The sequence below is a fragment of the Mus musculus genome, chromosome X, assembly GCF_000001635.26.
Source record: "Mus musculus strain C57BL/6J chromosome X, GRCm38.p6 C57BL/6J".
NCBI classification, from domain to species: Eukaryota; Metazoa; Chordata; class Mammalia; order Rodentia; family Muridae; genus Mus; species Mus musculus.
Window position 1 is genome coordinate 150,625,560 of NC_000086.7, and position 17,581 is coordinate 150,643,140.

Below are 17,581 nucleotides of genomic sequence, written 5' to 3' on the forward strand. Positions count from 1 at the left end.
GCTGTTCACAGCTGCTCACCTCTGGCTGCTTCTTGAGTCCATGACAGTGCCCTTTCCCTGCCTGATGTATCCCCCATCATTCTCACTGCTCTGTCCTCTGATGATTCTCACCTTGCTGTCCTCCTTGGTCCCTCTGCCAGCCAGTAACTCTCAAGTACAGTTGACAGAGGACCTTGGCCTGAATCCCTCTTCTCCGTGACTGTCGACATTGTCCCTTACCCCATTTGAGGAATCATATGATCCCCACCGTGCTGTCTCTTCTTGCTCTTCCATTCCCTTCTGAGACCCAACTCTTGCTCCAAAATCTAGTCCCCTATTAAGCCCTCCTTGTTCACTCCTTATCACAGGGGTCACTGGCCTTTGGTGACATCTCTCCTTCTGGTCTGTTACTTTTTCAGGTCATGACTCTCCCTATTCCTAGTACAGTATAGTAACCTGTCCATCCTAGGTACCAGTTTCATAAAGGGATTTACTCCCCAGCTTCTAGTCCTTTATCTGGACTTGTTAGCACACATGTTGCTTGAAACAAATCACTTTGCGATGGCATAGGTAGGAAATGAAGTACAGGAGAGGCATTCCTGGTTCTTAGTGTCTTTTTGTTTGTTTTTAAGTTTATATGTATTTTACCTGCATGAGTGTCTGTGTACTATGTGCATGCCTGGTGTCCACAAAGGCCAGAAGAGGGCATCAGATCCCTGTGAGCTGTCCTATGGGTACTGGGAACAGCAACAGCCCGTGCTCTGAACTGCTGAGCCAACTCTTCAGTTCCTTACTGTCTTTTATTGGACACCTATGCACAGCCACAGTACTATCAACTTCCACCTTTAATTTCTGAGTGACATCAGCAGTGTGAACTGGGTATAATTGTCATTGTTTATGGATGAGGAAGCTGAGAAACAAATAGAGAGAAGTCTCAGGTCACATGGTCAGTACAAGCTAACATAGGCAGAACTGAAAACCAGGCCTTCCTACTTTGCTCCAGCACTTCTGTTGGATAGGTAGGAAATGCCCCAGATACTCTGAGCTGACTCTAATCTCTCATGTTCAGAGGCTAAGATCTCTTGAGGTATACTTTCATCTCCAAGACTTCTTGGATATAGCTAGCCCCTGTCTTACCTGCACAGCTCAGAGCTCAATTGAAAAGGTGGCCATGTCCACATGAGTATCTCCTGCACACACAAACGTGCATATGTGCACACATCAGACCCAAACTTTCACATTCTTTAGCTCAGTGCACCAAGCCTGGATTTAAAGGGCATTCATCCCAATCACTATAGTTTTCACTTAACTAGCACCTACTGTCTACCAGGGAGTAATGTACTCTTCTTCACACAGCTCAGAGACACAGCTGGATAACTGAATGATGTTTGCATTTTACAGGCATGATAAGAGGTCAGAGATGAGATGGGTACTGTGTAAGGGAGCTATTGAGATTTGCCTTTCTCTTACTCTCCCAGGCAAGGGAGAATGGACTGCTGACTTGTGTCTATCATACAAATTTGTGCCTATGCCCATTTGTGCATATGTACCTAGGGCATGTCATGTTTGAATAATATCATCCTGTACACAGAAGGAACGTGTATCCTTGAATCTTTAAGCTCCCGTGACCCTTTGTGGTTCCCGTCTGTATTGCCATTGTTTCCTCTCCCTGAGTGGCTGAATCTTGAAAGCATTAACACTCCAGTATCCCAAACAGGGACATGGATACTAACGCATGTGCAAATGCCCTTTACCTGGGTACCAGGCTCCCCATTCAAGCAATAGAAATCATAGCATCAGAACACTGTCTTTCAGATCCTTCAATCCATACTTCAGACCACATTCTGGGCACTTCTATTCTTAGAACTCCACTCTGATGGCCTGGAATCTGCTTCAATGCCTGTATGCACCTGGCTGTTAATCTCCATCTGAGGACAGACCATGGTCACAGGACTATTAACCTTTAGATCCATGTATAGCCCTGGGGTTACTCTCTGTGTAGCCAGAGGGTCACTGGAGATAGTGCATGACCAGAACTCCATGCTGTGATTTGGTTGACTTCAGACATATAGAGAGATTCCTAGAAGAGCAGGATGTTGTCAGAAATGGAAGGAGAAAGGATGCAGACCATTGGGTGGACCACTTGTTCTTAGACTCCACATATGTTAGAGGAGGGCATGTTTGAATGAATGAATGAATGAATGAATGAATGAATGAATGATTCACCTAGCCAGGGAATGCAGTAAACAAGTATCCTCCTCCCCCCCCCCATCCCAAGCATGGATATTCTTTTTCTCTTTCTTTCATCCTTAGTCACTCAGGAAAGAATATGACTTTTATTTTTAATACTTTTATCACTGCACATACTTGTTAGATACAATTTCCAGATTTCATGCTAATTGTATATTATTGTTGTGCATAATGAGAACATCCATAATTTGGAAATATACACCAATTTTTAAGGATAGCCATCCGACTGTGTATTGAAACATTAGAACTTACTTTCCTGTCTAACTGTAACTTTGTACCCATTGATCACTCTCTAACCTAACTTTTGATCATTCTTCACCTGTAACTTTATATCCGGTGCCTTAGTCAGGGTTTCTATTCCTGCATAAACATCATGACAAGAAGCAAGTTGGAGAGGAAAGGGTTTATTCGGCTTACACTTCCATGCTGCTGTTCATCACCAAAGGAAGTCAGGACTGGAACTCAAGCAGGGCAGGGAGCAGGAGCTGATGCAGATGCCATGGAGGGATGTTCTTTACTGGCTTGCTTCCCCTGGCTTGCTCAGCCTGCTTTCTTATAGAACCCAAGACTACCAGCCCAGAGATGGCACCACCCACAAGGAGCCTTTCCCCCTTGATCACTAATTGAGAAAATGCCTTACAGTTGGATCTCATGGAAGCATTTCCTCAACTGAAGCTCCTTTCTCTGTGATAACTCCAGCTGTGTCAAGTTGACACAAAACTAGCCAGTACATCCGGTGATCAGCCTCTGTACATCTTGCCTTCTCAAGAACCCAGCACCTCAACCTCTACCTCTGATCTATAGTCATTTTTATATAAATTTAATCCCCATTTTCTTGCTTGTCCACTAGTCCTTCACCATTCATGAGAGATTTGAACTTGTTTTGATGACTCCCTTGATTTTCCCTTTCTCACCCCTCTTTTTTCCCCATCCTCTCCTTTGTACCCCTAGTATGCCTATGCCCTGGCCAACTTCATTCGGTCTCAAAGCATCAGCTCCCTGAAGGTGTGGACTAGCCACATGAAGAGGACCATTCAGACAGCTGAAGCCCTAGGCGTCCCCTATGAACAGTGGAAGGCCCTGAATGAGATTGATGCGGTAAGATGGAAAGGGTTAGTGTCCTGGCATGGAGGGAGGTCATAATTCTAGGCTTGTCTCATGGGTTACCTGCTTCTGGGAACCTAATTACATCAAATCCTTTTATGTTTTTTGTTTTGTCCTTTGTCAAGCAACCATACGTAAGAGACTATTATTCTGTGTCATGGAGATCTAGTAAAGCCCAGCCTTAAATTGCTCTATGGGAATGTCTATGGGTGCATTTACGTGACTTTTAATTTATATAGGGGGGGCAGTTCACTGTGGCCAGTACCACCCCTAGGCAGGTATATATGAGCTGCATAAAAAAGCTGTTTTAATGTGAGCTGGAGGGTATGCTAATAATCACATAACCTCCGTGGTTCTTGTATCTGCTCCTGCTTGAATCCCTGTCCTGAATTCTCTTAATAATGCACTACCACATAGAAGGGTAAACTGAAATAAACCCTTTCCTACCCAAGATGCTTTGGGTTGTGGTTACTCACAGCAAGAGAAACCAAAGTAGACAACTTCTAGAAGGCAGTTGTTATCTTCTACATTTTGCAGATGAGGAAAATAAAACCCAGAGAGGTTAATCAGGGTTGCCTGAAGTCAAAGTAAGAAGGCAATGGCCATTTCCCTGGTGGCAAAAAGCCTCATAACGAGCTTCAGAACAAAACACTGAGAACATTTTAAAAGGATCTCTGTGTACTTTCTTACCATTAGCAATGTCCATTCAGAAAGCCTGACACTGCCGAGCTGTTTGTTAGTTGTAAATGTTCTATTCCTTTTCCCTGAAGGAAGCCTAGTAGATAGTCCAAAAAGGCATCAGCCAGTGTCTGGTGACCCTGGGCACCAAACAAGCAGGGTTCAATTGAAATTCACACACTTTGAAGGAAATGCCAGAAACAGCATCACTTTTTTACCACCAGCACCAGTAGCCTTGCCTATGGGCATTTCTCAGTAGACTTGGAAGCTCTCAGAATTTGTCTTCCCAGACCCACTCTGAAACCATTGAAAAATTTACTAATTTTTGTCTTATGAAGTATCGATGGGCACATTTTCCCCGGTGATACTAAAATTCAGAAGAGGTTAGGAAGGATAAGGAAGGCTATACAATGGGAGAGTACCACTGTACAGTGTATTTGTTCACAGAGTTTCAGATACCTGCCACAAGTGTGTACAGATACACACATTCAATTCACAGTCACAGAAGCATCCTTTTGCTATCATGCCTGCACCATGTATGCACAAACATCTAGAAACAATTATAGGCACATCATGTACATACATGTATTTCATATGGACACAGATGAGCAAACCATTGACATGTATATACCACTAATATATAGATTCAAGCATATTACTGCAAATTCACGGACCTCAAAATAGGCATACAGATACAGATATATAGCAGAAACATAATGCAAAATGTCTACAGTCATGGATGTATGCTGCACATGAATATACACACCACAGCGTCACCCACACCCACATGGGCATATTCTCAGATGCTTAGACACCCTGTACATACACAAGAGAATAGAAGTTTACTGCATTAGAGTTTAATGAAAATGAAGCCACAACGTACCCAAACCTTTGGGACACAATGAAAGCATTTCTAAGAGGGAAACTCATAGCTCTGAGTACCTCCAAGAAGAAACGGGAGAGAGCACATACTAGCAGCTTGACAACACATCTAAAAGCTCTAGAAAAAAAGGAAGCAAATTCACCCAAGAGGAGTAGACGGCAGGAAATAATCAAACTCAGGGGTGAAATTAACCAAGTGGAAACAAGAAGAACTATTCAAAGAATTAACCAAACGAGGAGTTGGTTCTTTGAGAAAATCAACAAGATAGATAAGCCCTTAGCTAGACTCACTAGAGGGCAAAGGGACAAAATCCTAATCAACAAAATCAGAAATGAAAAGGGAGACATAACAACAGATCTTGAAGAAATCCAAAACACCATCAGATCCTTCTACAAAAGGTTATACTCAACAAAACTGGAAAACCTGGACGAAATGGACAAATTTCTGGACAGATACCAGGTACCAAAGTTGAATCAGGATCAAGTTGACCTTCTAAACAGTCCCATATCCCCTAAAGAAATAGAAGCAGTTATTAATAGTCTCCCAGCCAAAAAAAGCCCAGGACCAGATGGGTTTAGTGCAGAGTTCTATCAGACCTTCAAAGAAGATCTAATTCCAGTTCTGCACAAACTATTTCACAAGATAGAAGTAGAAGGTACTCTACCCAACTCATTTTATGAAGCCACTATTACTCTGATACCTAAACCACAGAAAGATCCAACAAAGATAGAGAACTTCAGACCAATTTCTCTTATGAATATCGATGCAAAAATCCTTAATAAAATTCTCGCTAACCGAATCCAAGAACACATTAAAGAAATCATCCATCCTGATCAAGTAGGTTTTATTCCAGGGATGCAGGGATGGTTTAATATACGAAAATCCATCAATGTAATCCATTATATAAACAAACTCAAAGACAAAAACCACATGATCATCTCGTTAGATGCAGAAAAAGCATTTGACAAGATCCAACACCCATTCATGATAAAAGTTTTGGAAAGATCAGGAATTCAAGGCCCATACCTAAACATAATAAAAGCAATCTACAGCAAACCAGTAGCCAACATCAAAGTAAATGGAGAGAAGCTGGAAGCAATCCCACTAAAATCAGGGACTAGACAAGGTTGCCCACTTTCTCCCTACCTTTTCAACATAGTACTTGAAGTATTAGCCAGAGCAATTCAACAACAAAAGGAGATCAAGGGGATACAAATTGGAAAAGAGGAAGTCAAAATATCACTTTTTGCAGATGATATGATAGTATATATAAGTGACCCTAAAAATTCCACCAGAGAACTCCTAAACCTGATAAACAGCTTTGGTGAAGTAGCTGGATATAAAATTAACTCAAACAAGTCAATGGCCTTTCTCTACACAAAGAATAAACAGGCTGAGAAAGAAATTAGGGAAACAACACCCTTCTCAATAGTCACAAATAATATAAAATATCTCGGCGTGACTCTAACTAAGGAAGTGAAAGATCTGTATGATAAAAACTTCAAGTCTCTGAAGAAAGAAATTAAAGAAGATCTCAGAAGATGGAAAGATCTCCCATGCTCATGGATTGGCAGGATCAACATTGTAAAAATGGCTATCTTGCCAAAAGCAATCTACAGATTCAATGCAATCCCCATCAAAATTCCAACTCAATTCTTCAACGAATTAGAAGGAGCAATTTGCAAATTCATCTGGAATAACAAAAAACCTAGGATAGCAAAAACTCTTCTCAAGGATAAAAGAACCTCTGGTGGAATCACCATGCCTGACCTAAAGCTTTACTACAAGGGCAATTGTGATAAAAACTGCATGGTACTGGTATAGAGACAGACAAGTAGACCAATGGAATAGAATTGAAGACCCAGAAATGAACCCACACACCTATGGTCACTTGATCTTCGACAAGGGAGCTAAAACCATCCAGTGGAAGAAAGACAGCATTTTCAACAATTGGTGCTGGCACAACTGGTTGTTATCATGTAGAAGAATGTGAATCGATCCATACTTATCTCCTTGTACTAAGGTCAAATCTAAGTGGATCAAGGAACTTCACATAAAACCAGAGACACTGAAACTTATAGAGGAGAAAGTGGGGAAAAGCCTTGAAGATATGGGTACAGGGGAAAAATTCCTGAACAGAACGGCAATGGCTTGCTCTGTAAGATCGAGAATTAACAAATGGGACCTAATGAAACTCCAAAGTTTCTGCAAGGCAAAAGACACCGTCAGTAAGACAAAAAGACCACCAACAGATTGGGAAAGGATCTTTACCTATCCTAAATCAGATAGGGGACTAATATCCAACATATATAAAGAACTCAAGAAGGTGGACTTCAGAAAATCAAATAACCCCATTAAAAAATGGGGCTCAGAACTGAACAAAGAATTCTCACCTGAGGAATACCAAATGGCAGAGAAGCACCTGAAAAAATGCTCAACATCCTTAATCATCAGGGAAATGCAAATCAAAACAACCCTGAGATTCCACCTCACACCAGTCAGAATGGCTAAGATCAAAAATTCAGGTGACAGCAGATGCTGGCGTGGATGTGGAGAAAGAGGAACACTCCTCCATTGTTGGTGGGATTGCAGGCTTGTACAACCACTATGGAAATCAGTCTGGCGGTTCCTCAGAAAACTGGATATAGTACTACCGGAGGATCCAGCAATACCTCTCCTGGGCATATATCCAGAAGATGCCCCAACTGGTAAGAAGGACACATGCTCCACTATGTTCATAGCAGCCTTATTTATAATAGCCAGAAGCTGGAAGGAACCCAGATGCCCCTCAACAGAGGAATGGATACAGAAAATGTGGTACATCTACACAATGGAGTACTACTCAGCTATTAAAAAGAATGAATTTATGAAATTCCTAGCCAAATGGATGGACCTGGAGGGCATCATCCTGAGTGAGGTAACACATTCACAAAGGAACTCACACAATATGTACTCACTGATAAGTGGATATTAGCCCAAAACCTAAGATACCCAAGATATAAGATACAATTTCCTAAACACATGAAACTCAAGAAAAATGAAGACTGAAGTGTGAACACTATGCCCCTCCTTAGAAGTGGGAACAAAACACCCTTGGAAGGAGTTACAGAGACAAAGTTTGGAGCTGAGATAAAAGGATGGACCATGTAGACACTAGCATATCCGGGGATCCATCCCATAATCAGCTTCCAAATGCTGACACCATTGCATACACTAGCAAGATTATGCTGAAAGGACCCTGATATAGCTGTCTCTTGTCAGAGTATGCCTGGGCCTAGCAAACATAGAAGTGGATGCTCACAGTCGGCTATTGGATGGATCACATGGCCCCCAATGAAGGAGCTAGAGAAAGTACCAAAGAAGCTAAAGGGATCTGCAACCCTATAGGTGGAACAACATTATGAACTAACCAGTACCCCGGAGCTCTTGACTCTAGCTGCATATGCATCAAAAGATGGCCTAGTCGGCCATCACTGGAAAGAGAGGCCCATTGGACACGCAAACTTTATATGCCCCAGTACAGGGGAACGCCAGGGCCATAAAAGGGGAGTGGGTGGGTAGGGGAGAGGGGGTGGGTGGCTATGGGGGACTATTGGTATAGCATTGCAAATGTAAATGAGCGAAATACCTAATAAAAAATGGAAAAAAAAAGTTTACTGCATATGCATAAAGAGATACATAGTATACACACAAACACAAGGCTTTAAACATACCTCAAGCACACATAATAAGCATGCTACACATGCTTACAAACACAGTACCAAGTCCTTATTTGTACATATTTATAGCAGCATATACTTATACATAATGTACACATATAGAACTATTGAGACAATCATAGGAAAATATAATATACTTAGTCTGAACACACCCATCCATTTGTCCTTATACACACAAGCCACATACCTCACAAGCACATACACACCAGGTAACAGTTACAACTCAGGAGCTACTATGCTCACAGAAACTGAGGTATTATACTGTTCCATATTCGCTGGTCCCTAAACTGTGTGAAAAGTTATGTTGATTTCCCCTGTTCAATACATTATTCACAAATACTTTTTTATAGGGTGTCTGTGAAGAGATGACTTATGAAGAAATTCAGGAACACTACCCTGAAGAATTTGCACTACGGGACCAGGATAAATATCGTTACCGCTATCCCAAGGGAGAGGTAAAGTTTGAAGAGGTGGCCTAGCTCCTAGGACTCCTTCCCTGTATCCTTATTCCAACTGCCAGAGTTTGGGAAATGCTTTTAGAAACAAGGGAAAATGTGTTTTCAGTATCTGCCATCTGTCGAGGTACATGCTCTTCTGGTCCTTAGCTGAAGGCAAGCTATCCCTCTCCTTTTAAAAGTATTCATTCATTCACTCATTAGCTATAGGCAAGCTATTCCTCTTCTTTTAAAAATATTCATTCATTCATTCATTCATTTGTTCATTTGTTCAGTGAGTGAGAGAATGCCTGCCATGACCTGTGTGCTTGTGGAGGCGAGAACAACCAATGGGCCTCAGATCTCTCCTTTCAACCTGTGAATCTTGGGGCTCAAACTCAGGTCATTAGCTCAGTGATAGGTGCTGTGTCCAGCTCCTCCTCTTTCTTAAAAGCAGCATATTTGCCTGCTTATAGGCACTTTATGTATTTAGAAGAACATACTTTGTCCAGTGTCTTGTATTTGCCATGTTTTTACTGGACAAGATGAAATAGCTCAATAAACTCGAAATCTGTAATATCTTGTTGCCAACATGCCTAAAGCTCCAGGCTCTCTCAGCAATTGGCATCATTTCAAGGAACAAAAGCTATTAGTTTAATCAACTTCTTGGCTACTATATGAACCAGACTATAATTTTCCTGTCTCTCTATGAGATGAATGCTTATTGCTTTCAATCTAGCCTCTTCTTAGCACAGTTCTGCATTTTAATGTATTTATTAGTCAGAGTCCATTTCTGACCCAAAACCCTTTGAAAATATGGACATCTGGGAAGATAAAACAGTTCAGTCACAAATCACTTTCATATTTTCATCTTTATCCTTGGAACAGACTTTATAAAGTCAATGTTAATTTGTTCTCATTTCCTTTATACATTTTTAGGCTGTGTTATTAGAGGCATACAAATCAAAAGTAATGTTATCTTCTCACTGAATTACAGATCTTCTATTAAGAGTGACTAAGATCTTTTTTTTTCTTACTAATGCTATTTGCCTAAAATATATTCTAACATAACTCTATCTCTACATGGTAGCTTCTAACCATTTTCTGGGTTCATCTTTATTTATTCATGTTAGCTTTTCTGAGTACTTTTGTTTTATTTATGTCTCTTATAAGCACTTTATGTTGGATTTTGTTGTTTTTAATCCAAACTGAAATATGACTTTTGAATGCTAAGCTTGGTACTTTTTTTTTAAAGTGGTATTGCTGACTTTTGAACATTTAATTCTATTGTCTTGAACTTTCTATGCTTACTTTATTTTTCTCTTGCTTTCCTTAGGAGTGATTTTTTCATCAATATGTGTTATAATCAGTTTCCAGATTCTTGTGGAGGTTACGCTTAACTTAAAAAAAAAAATTCATCATGGTTCTTTCTGTTTTTGAAGATATCCCACTAAGGGTATGAGGTCAAAATATTGTACTTTAAGATTACTCAGAATAATTTGTTGTATATTGTTATGCAATTGACTTGAACATTTAACTTTTTATATTTCTATTTTAATTGAATATTTTCTTAAAATATATTTTGATTATACTTTCCTTTCTCCCAACTCCTCCTAGATCCTTCCTACTTGCCCAACTTTATGTTGTTCCCCCTCTCTCTGTCTCTGTCTCTCTGTCTCTCTCTCTGCCTATCTTTCTGTCTGTCCCTTTCAAAAGAACCGGCAAAAACACAAAATTGAAAGCTAAAACAAAAACGAGCAAGACAGAAATACCAAGACAAAACAAAAAGTTCATACACACAAAACAAAACAAAACCATAGAGTTCATTTTGTGTTGGTCAACTACTTCTGGGTATAGGGTCTGCTCTGAGGTGTGGTTGATATACCAGCCACAGTCCATTTCCCTTTTGCCAGTCCATTTGCAAATAGCTTCTTGGTTAGAGGTAGGACCACGTGTCTACTTACCACTCTCAGTGCTGGCACCCTGTCTGGCTTGAATCTATGCTAATCTTGTACATGCTGTCAGTGTCTCTGAGCTCTGACTTGTTATCAGCCCTGTTGTGTTCAGAAGATACTGTTTCCTGGGAGTTATCCAACACCCCTGGCTCTTATAATCTTTCTGCTTCCTCTTCAACATAATATCCTTGAGCCTTGAAGGGAAGGGTTAGATAAAGACATCCTAACTAGGACTGACTGAGTGTTCCAAAGTCTCTCACCCTCACACATTGTCCAGTTGTGGGTCTCTGTATCATCTACTACAAGAAGCTTCTTTGATGAGAGTTGAACGAGGCACTGAGTATAGCAATATGTCAATAGAGGCCATTTTATTGCTGTGTTCCTTTAGCAGAATAATATAATCTGATATATATACTATAGATAGATAGATAGATAGATAGATAGATAGATAGATAGATAGATAGATAGATATAGATAGTATATACATGTTTATATATATGTATATATATATATACACATTATATATAATGTATATGACATATATATTATACTATTCTGTTTTCCTCTAGGCCCATGACCTATCTAGTGTCAGGTTCTTGAACACTTTAGTATGTCAGGTATAGGCTCCATCTCATAGAATAAGTCTTAAATTCAACCAGAAAGTAATCTGTTATTCCCATGTTTGTGCCACCATTGCACTGGTACATCTTGCAGTCAGGTCATTGTTGTAAGTCACAGGGTTTGTAGCTGGGTAATATTAATGGTTACTTTTCCCTGGTAATGTGCAGAGTACCTTCTGGCACTGTGGATGCTAGTCAGTAGGGGTAAAGCTTAGTTGGGTACCAGCTCAATTTCTCCATGTTTGATGACTAAGTAAGTTGTCTCTTCAGTAAAAGGGCCTTACTATCAGATTGTGGATGATAACCAAGAGCCTATAGTGTTTTGTGAGGTTCCTTGGGACCCAATAAGATGTAATCCATTTCTGGCACTGGACGTTAACTTGCTAACATAAGATATCTAATTGAGACATTGTCTCCCTTATTATATGATGACTCCATTTAAATTTCTTTCACTTATCTATGTATTTTAAGAAGCTTCTACAGTAGTAGGTTTACATGTGGGTTTTTTTTCAAGAGGACTTTTAATGTTAGTTGCCCCTCCCCATATTCCCTCCTTTACTTGCTTTCCTGTACCCATCCCTAAGGAAGAGGAAATATAGTGTTATGAAGAGATACAGGGGAATCTAGAAGAGGAACATTTAGTATTTTAATATATATGACTACCAAGGTCCAAACTCAACGTCTCTGCTGTTGTCCTAAATAATATAGGTTCTTTCTACCTTTAGTAACTTCCTCTCCTAACTTACATAGTGTTTTATATGTATGTTTATGTAGCCTCCATCTTAATCCCTAAATAAGCTATTAATGCCGTTGTTGCTACTACCATTTGATACATCATTTAACTGAGTGTTTACTGACCCTTTGGTCATTTTGCTTCTCCTATCTCAAGTTCCACTTTGCTATCTGTCAGTAGTACTCTCACCCTTCCTCTCATCTAAGTGTTCTGTGGCCACACCCTCAAACCTTGCCAGTAATTGGTTGCATAGAGAGCTCTCAGGTGACTTGTTTTCTCAGCACTCTTAAGAGATGTCTCTCCTTGTCTTATTGTTGCCACTGTGGCTAAGACACTTTTCAGCTTCATTATTGTTTCTTTGCTCTTTGGCTAAGTGAAAAGTCTTTCTATCTTTGTTGCCTTTAAGATTCTCTCGTTTGTGTCTTTGTAGTACTCTATTCCACATGATCACCCCCTCCCCCTATCCACTTCATCTCCATCCCCTCGTCTCCTTTGTTCTCCTCTCCTCTTTTCTCTACTTTTCTTTCCCCCTCCTTCCCACTCTACTCTCCACTTCTATTCTCCATTTCTTTAGTCCTCTTTTTCTTTCCCTTTCTCCTCCCCTGTCTTGAGCATCCTTCCAATCCTTTATTTCCCTCTTTCATTCATTCATTCTTTCTGTTTCTGAGGATGTTCATATACAAGGCTTTCTACATGTTCCTCACACCATCAGCCTTTTAAAATAAATTGTTATGGAAAGCTTTTCATATTTTCCCATGAGAGTCTAATATACATTTTCTATACATTTTCTCACCATTTTCCTTTGGATAAAGTTTTTGTATTGTAAACTTTTACTGAGGGGTAGAGATTTGTCCTCTGACAGTCTCGGATTGATGTTGAGTACCAACTCTTAGCTTAATTTCTATTTCTATAAGGTTTTCAAAACCCCAACTTCTTGGCTAGTGAGATTGCCAAATGTGCCAAGATAGTTATGGCATCTACATTGCCTTATTCTTTTCTCTTTCTTTTCTTTTTTCTCTTTTTCTTTCTTTCTTTCTTTTTTCTTTTCATTTTGGAATACTAAAGATCATGATTTTTCTTATTTTTGAAATGCCAGTTGTACCAAGGAGCTGAAGGGGTCTGCAACCCTATAGGTGGAACAACAATGTGAACTAACCAGTACCCCGGAGCTCTTTACTCTAGCTGCATATGTATCAAAAGATGGCCTAGTCGGCCATCACTGGGAAGAGAGGTCCCTTGGTATTGCAAACTTTATATGCCCCAGTACAGGGGAATGCCAGGGCCAAGAAGTGGGAGTGGGTGGGTAGGAGAGCAGGGCGGGGGAGGGTATAGGGAAATTTCAGGATAGCATTTGAAATATATATAAAGAAAATATCTAATAAAAATATTATTATATAAAAAAGGAATGCCAGTTGTATAGTTAGTAAATATTTTATAGAGGGGGTTATAGTCTTATCTTTTACCCCACACTTATTGATTGGTTCATTTAACAGATGAGAAACTAAAATCCTGAGAGACAAGTGATTTGCCTAGTCATACTGTTTGGGTCAACAATTCTGACTCCCAATCCAAGTTTTCTTCTCTGGGTCAATGTGCTTCACCCCCTCTGCTTACCAATTATTTCTCTCTCTTCTCTCTCTCTTCTTCTGTTTTTTTTTTTTTTAAGTCCTATGAGGATCTGGTTCAGCGTCTTGAGCCAGTTATAATGGAGCTAGAACGGCAAGAAAATGTACTGGTGATCTGTCACCAGGCTGTCATGCGGTGCCTTCTAGCATACTTCCTGGATAAAAGTTCAGGTAACAGCCCCTTTCCCCATCTCTGTTCTTGGGATGAAGAGCTGCATATGATTTGAAATGCAATTAGAAGTTTATATCATAGTAGTTAAAAGCAAAATATTTAAACTAAGGACTTTTAGGTTCAAACTTGTTCTATATAGATCTGTGCTACATTCAGTAAATACTGTTATCTCCCATCAACCTTCTTTCTCAACTAAATAGGGAAAATTAATGGTTAAGTTGAAATAAACATGTTAAAATCCTAGAATGTATGATGTATTATATGTGCTATGTTGCCATTATTAATATCACTCGGCCAATCTGCATATTGAAAGCCAGCATAAACAGTCTGCTACAACTTCAATACTGAGCCAGTATATCTCTGAAGCACACTGGCCTCGATTGATAGTAAGACCTGTACCCTTGTTGTAGGAGTAATTTCTCCAAGATTGCTATCTTATATGTCTATAAGATATGTCTATAATTTAATGTCTATAATTTAATTTTTTAAGTGATATTTTATCTTTCAAATATATCTAGACCCTGTATTTATGAAAGTATGTATATGCAGGCTTTATATACTATAATACACACAATTGTATATACACATACTACTTATTCTATGCTGCCATACATATATATGTAGGCCTCATATACTGTCGTGTGTGTGTGTGTGTATACACACACACATGTTGTGGGAAATATTAAAAATGAACCAGCTCATTCCCACACTTGTACCAGCAACTCTCTGTCCCAGCGGGCTGGCCAGCTATGCACTGGCAGGCAATGGCCAACCTGTTCTTATCTCATGGAGACTCTCTGGCCCAGAGCTCCCAAAATGTTAACACCCAGCTCACTAGTTTCCCACTGGCAGATAGCTACCACACCAACCCCATGCTTCAAAACCCCACAACCTCTGTAGTGTACCTCAGGCAAACCCACGCTTTGCCACCATACCTTTATCTCTCGATCCCAGACAAGCCACTGCGTGAAGGAAAACACAACACTATTAAATCTAAATCTAAATCCTCTGGTGTTGAATACTGATGGATCCACCGTTGAAACCGGGAGACACTCATATTACATCTTGTCCTCACACTATCCCTATCCAAAAAGACCTAACTCTCTCCTGGTTCCTTTCTTCCTCTCTCCAACCCGGAAGTCCTGCTTACTTGCCCAGTGATTAGCTCCTCTATTTATTACAGGATTAATTTACAAGAAGTCACCTGAGTACGTGACTCACTTCTTGTCTGCAGCTCCTCCCAGGAAAGTGAAATTAGCATCAACATACAAACAGCATCAGGCCCATCCACAACATATGTGTGTGTGTGTGTGTGTATATATATATATATATATATGTGTGTGTGTGTGTGTGTGTCTGTGTCTGTGTGTCTGTGTGTCTGTGTGTGTGTGTGTGTCTGTGTGTATGTGTGAATACACATACTAAGATTTCATATATTTCCATATGTATAAATATAAACTTACATATAGCCATATATACATATACAGACTACATATGCTGCCATACATATGTAGACTTCATATACTGCCATATGCATATATACAAAGACTATATACTTCTTAGGTGGCCTGGCACAACTTTCATACAACAGTCAATTTCTAATGTGAATGCTGAAGTGTTGCATTTCTAAGATATTTTGAAGGTGTCTGGAAACCATGATAAATACTAATGAGTCAATTCTGTTATACTAATTTCAAAATAAAGAATACATGAATTATGGAATAAATCAATACTGGAATCCAGGGAACTTGTGAACTTGGCATTGAAAAAGTCATATTCTTTACCTGGTCTCCAGTGTCCTCACTTGATATAGGTGATGGAATGTGGATGTGGTCCAGTCTTAGAAGTCTGATATGTTTGTATCTCTGCTTTTCAGAGCATTTTTTTAAGATTGTGGGGCAGGCCCCATTCCAATTCCTCAGATGAGGAAACCAAGGCTCTGAGCAGCAAAGTGACTTTACAAGGTGGCATCTTTTGAGACTTACATTCTGTCTACCTTTCCTAAGCTGTCTTGCCCCTGTTCCCAGGCTGCTAGATTGCTCTCTTTTGCCCTCACAAATAACCACTGTATAGAATACCAGGTGTAAATCTGAGCTGGGGCCCAAGTAGGAAGCAGAGGTAGAAGTAGGAGCACCTAGCAATCCTGAATGTGGTCCTCTGCCCAGTACTATATCTCTCATGGCTGCTTCTGCCTCCCTTCCAGATGAGCTGCCCTATCTCAAGTGTCCTCTGCATACAGTGCTCAAACTCACACCTGTGGCTTATGGTAAGTACTAAGGAAAAGCAATAGAAACCACGAGTATGCCTCCAGTGTGCCTATAATTTGCTCTAAAGGCTCCTGGGTGATGTTCCCTAGGTGGCTGGCAGGATGTCCTGGTAAAGTTGGTACTGGTGACAGTAGGATAACAAGGAAGAACTAGGCTAGCATAAAAATCTGGAGCCTGGCTCTTTCTGTCCCTGCCTTGGCCCTGAGTACAGTACATTGTTCTATTTGTGTTGAAGCAGAAGTGTCCCCAACAGAGACCTAAGGAAAATTATAGGTTGAGGTAATATTGAAGGAAGAGCTCAAAGAAAATTCTGGGCAATTCAGACTCCATTGGGGCATTAGTTAACTATGAAAGATTCCTAAGGAGTGAAAGGATAGAGTCAGATGAAGTCCAGGGTATGAACAGGAAAAAAGGACCTCCCAAAACCTGTGGTAGGATACTTTACATAATGGTGCTCAATGGGCTATGATTGAACAGTGGAGCTCCTCTGCCAGCCTCAGGCCCTTCTTCTTCAGGTAGAACTTCCTGGTAATCACACCCCTGGTGTTGCTCTAATTGTCCTCTGAGTAAACCTTGCCTGGGCTTGAGTACCCAGAACTGCAGCCCAGGCCTCTTCTACCTAGGATGGCTCAGAGGATCCATAGTGCTATCAGTTATACCTAGATTAGATCACTGTCTCATAAGTCACAAGAGTTGGGTGAGGTCACAGAGATCACCTCCTCTCATTACCCATGTACAAATGAGCAACTGAAGCTGAGCCTATAGAGAGCTGGGGAGATAGCTGTTGCCTTCAGGGCTTTGGGGTCTGGATCTTTGCCACACATCCTATAGCTTTTCTCAACTCCCTTGCCTTCAGGGGAGATACAGTCTAGAGCAGTGGTTCTCAACCCTCCTAATGCTGTGACCCTTTAATACAGTTCCTCATGTTGTGGTGACCCCCAACCATAACAGTATTTTCATTGCTACTTCATAACTATAATTTTGCTGTTATGGGTCAGAATGTGAATATCTGATATATAGCATAGCTGCTATGCAACCCCCAAAGGGTTGTGACCCATAGGTTGAGAATGACTGCTCTGGAGAGTATGGACCTGGGTGTGGGCAGTGATAATGGGAAAGGGGAACATAACTTAAGGAAGAACTGGGCTTATCCTCAGTGTTT

The 17,581-nt window shown here is 40.4% G+C and overlaps 1 protein-coding gene across 8 annotated transcripts in view; it reads left to right on the plus strand.

The window, feature by feature from the left end:
* The window catches only part of Pfkfb1 (6-phosphofructo-2-kinase/fructose-2,6-biphosphatase 1), a 56,434-nt gene that overhangs the window by 38,115 nt on the left and 738 nt on the right, over positions 1-17,581 (plus strand). For 7 of the 8 annotated variants that reach the window (NM_001374170.1, NM_001374172.1, NM_001374171.1 and 4 more), the window contains 4 exons: positions 3,181-3,327; positions 8,964-9,068; positions 14,022-14,151; positions 16,356-16,418. In NM_001374170.1, the coding sequence (NP_001361099.1) occupies positions 3,181-3,327; positions 8,964-9,068; positions 14,022-14,151; positions 16,356-16,418 (445 nt within the window). Of the gene's footprint in view, positions 1-3,180; positions 3,328-8,963; positions 9,069-10,383; positions 10,462-14,021; positions 14,152-16,355; positions 16,419-17,581 lie in introns of those variants that run through there. The other variant, XM_006528756.3, reaches the window with a different exon arrangement.